This window comes from Etheostoma spectabile, chromosome 2 (genome assembly GCF_008692095.1).
Source record: "Etheostoma spectabile isolate EspeVRDwgs_2016 chromosome 2, UIUC_Espe_1.0, whole genome shotgun sequence".
NCBI classification, from domain to species: Eukaryota; Metazoa; Chordata; class Actinopteri; order Perciformes; family Percidae; genus Etheostoma; species Etheostoma spectabile.
Window position 1 is genome coordinate 12,332,273 of NC_045734.1, and position 3,300 is coordinate 12,335,572.

The following is a 3,300-nucleotide window of genomic DNA, read 5'->3' on the forward strand; positions in this document are numbered from 1 at the left end:
GTATGGGACCTGAGAGCAGAGATTTGAGTTTTGTGATATGAAAAGCAAAGACATCCCAGAGCTCTCAGATGTAAACTGGGTGACTGATGTTGCTTTTGCTGTTGATGTGACTGGACTAACAGTGACAAAACATTGGCATTTTGTTCTATGTCTTCTTCACTTTTTCATGTATTTCAAGTAAATTCTGTAATTAGACTACAAACAAAATAGTGATAGCACTTTGTAAAGTTAATTGAATGAAAAACATAATTGCATTTTGTACTATGTCTGCCTCCCTTTTTTCATGTCTTAATCATAACATAACAAGTCACAGCTTATTAAAGACCTTAAAATGTACTGCTTTTTATAAAGAGACAATATTAATATTGAGCAGAATTGAGTTTAGCTTTTTGGTCCGGCCCTCCATACCATCCTTGTTTCTCCTGCGGCCCCATGGGAAAATTAATTGCCCGGCCCTGCCTTAAGGGGAGTGGTGTTTTAATCCAAACCGTAATCTTTATTTGTAATCTTAACTACTACTTTTGGTGCCAAAACTTACTTAAATTACCTTTTAATGGCTATACTCAACTACAACCTCACGGTGACCGGTACCTGGCTCACAGTAACTTTTTGTTGGCTAAATTTAAACGTAAAGACTGCTGAACTGTCAAGTGACTGTCATCATGTGACCAGCCAGTAGTCACTGTTATTTTGCAGGATATCATGCAAATTGTTGTGCATAGGTTTTCATTGGACATCATGACAACTTGTTCATGAGAATGCATTGCTCCAGGTGGTGTCTCGTCTCAACAGTAAATTTACAGATTTTTATCTAGTTTCTCATTAACTCAGCAATCTCGATGCAAGAATGTCTAGAATACAGTTTTGCAGATTACAGAGTAATTCCTTAGTTATCTGATCTGGAACTTGAAAAAAAAGAAAAAAGAAACATGAGAAGTTAAAAACATAAGAATCCTTAGTGGGGACACTTAACTCCTTTATATATACAATTAACCCCTAGTTACTCCAGAGGTGTGCAACCTCTGATATACAGCAAATTGTAAGTCGTGTTGAATAAAAGGGTCAACTAAAATGACATGACACTCCTGCAATGTTTGAAATTACTGTCATACACGACTATACCAGCTCAAACAAACACAGATGGAGTCATCACAAACCATTGAAAAAAAACTACTGTAAATCTCAACAATTAATAAGAATGTCAGAAAAATCTGGGGTAAATGGTCCAATTGGAAAAGACAATGCAAATGGTCATAAGGCACATTTTGGGATGATTAATGGGTAAGAAAGAAGAAAAAACAAAGTTCTGCTAGACAAATCTGTGTTCATTCATTTATCAGCCTTTTCTCTAATCTTGTCTAATTTTGTGAAATAATGGATAGTTTTACTTCTTTTGGCCTCAAAACATTTAATAAAGGAAACAGTCTAAGAAGTGGACCTGCTTTCAACTCATGGACATCTGAAATGTGACAAGGGGCACCAACTACAAGATTTTTATATTTAGAACACTAAATGTATTACAGTGTTGAACAATATATAAAGGCAAACCAAGTGGTGTCTCAATCATTATTATTACATGCTTATGTCATGTCATGTCTATTTTTTTGTTTGGTTTTAGGGCATTAAAGAGAGACCAATGTGCTAAGCATACCTGCAAAGCATGTAATTACCTAACTATAAGAGGGGCCTAAACCCTACATGTCTTTTTTTTAAAGAGTAAGGACATTTTCTTCAAACGCATAGCTCTGTGAGATTTACTGCATGCGATTGGCTGTCTCAAGATCTTCCAGTATATAAATGGCATCCATGTTAGAGATGAAATAGATTTCTTTCCGTTCCTTGAGAAGACACATCTTCTAAGTTTCTCTCTGCACAAGGAAACAAGGTGAGCTGTATTGATATATGTCTAGAATGTCAGTCTGAGAAAACAGATTTTTTTAAGTTTTAGCCCACAATGATTTTAGCTCTGTCAGGGATACATCTAGACTGAGGAGACATTGGCTCTCCTGTTTGGAAATTACAGGTGAAGGTTGTTGACCTTTTATTAATTTATATTGAATTGTATGTATGTACGTTTGTTTATATGAATTGTAGTATATATTTATTGCTATATTTTGCAAACATTGTCCATTTATGAATGTACTATAGACCTTCCATTTGTGTCAAATTCTTCTTCTTATTATTATTCTTATTATTCTTCTTATTATTATTATGTTACACTGTAGATACATAGTCCTGCTGAAATAATAGGTCTTAAAGCCTGGTTTTATTTTTCAGAACTGCTTTCTCTTATTTAGTTAAAAGGAAATGAAGAAACAAAATCGTGGTTATATGTAACATAATGTGTTTTTCTGTAGGAATAATCATTATGAAGCTCTTGGTGTTTATGATGTGCCTGCTGGTCATTACCTTGGCTGCTCCTGTAAGTCTTCCCAAAACATGAAAGATGTTAACTTGTCATTAAGTTTGCCAACTGATTCCTTTTTTAAAGATTTTAAACACTGCTTTGCCTCAGAGAAAAATGCATAGAGTCATTGTTGCTTCCTCTTTTCTCTTGCTTGGTGTGCAGGTTCCTGACAGTGAAAGCAATGAGGAAAAAGTAAGACTTTGGCTTTTCTGAGGTTTCTGTGTCCATCTGCCATGGCATGTTACACCATGTTTTAGTCATGTCATCAAATGTATTGTATGATATGATGTCTGACGGTGAGTGGGTAATTGGCTTAATTGCATCCTGTCTGGATATGTCTGGTATTTTGTCCACAGGTTGCAGCACATGCTAATGAGGCCCTGAGGTGGATGGAGATGTACAGGCTTTACCAGCAGCAGGTAGTGGTGGTTGTTTTTACACAAAAAGAAAAAAGTAAACCAAATGTTTAAATCATCATCAATTCAGATAGTTTGGAATTAATCATTCATTATAATTACTCATCTTTTTTTCCAGGGAGTAGTTGGAAACCCCTTCGTGCCTGCTGCTGATGCTCCTGTAAGTTTACATTTTGTTAGACTCTAAGATTACTTTGGTTTTTCGTGAAATTGTTAAAGGAGAATTCCGGCCAATTTTTGTATGTTAATGTTGATCTCCATAAATATGCGATTACTTTCGATTGATAAAACCCCGACCTGAAAGCCTCCTATTCACCAACACCAGATCAATCAGAAACAAAATGGATGAGCTACTAAAACACACAGAACTGATGCTTTATGATTTTCACAAAAGCCTGCCTGAACACACTTATCAATAGAAAACAGCTAACAGATAGCAGCTCACAGCTAGCTCTAGCAGCTAACCAGGCAAGCAAG

General features: G+C 35.7%; 1 protein-coding gene across 2 annotated transcripts in view; it reads left to right on the plus strand.

Annotated features, from left to right (window-relative positions):
• Positions 1 to 1,724: 1,724 nt before the first annotated feature.
• Positions 1,725 to 3,300, plus strand: part of enam (enamelin) — a 4,569-nt gene continuing 2,993 nt past the window's right edge. For both annotated transcript variants that reach the window (XM_032532214.1, XM_032532223.1), the window contains exons 1-5: positions 1,725 to 1,885; positions 2,358 to 2,422; positions 2,570 to 2,599; positions 2,764 to 2,826; positions 2,942 to 2,983. In XM_032532214.1, coding sequence (XP_032388105.1) covers positions 2,369 to 2,422; positions 2,570 to 2,599; positions 2,764 to 2,826; positions 2,942 to 2,983 — 189 coding nt within the window. In that variant the 5' untranslated portion in view covers positions 1,725 to 1,885; positions 2,358 to 2,368. The remainder of the gene's footprint in view (positions 1,886 to 2,357; positions 2,423 to 2,569; positions 2,600 to 2,763; positions 2,827 to 2,941; positions 2,984 to 3,300) is intronic.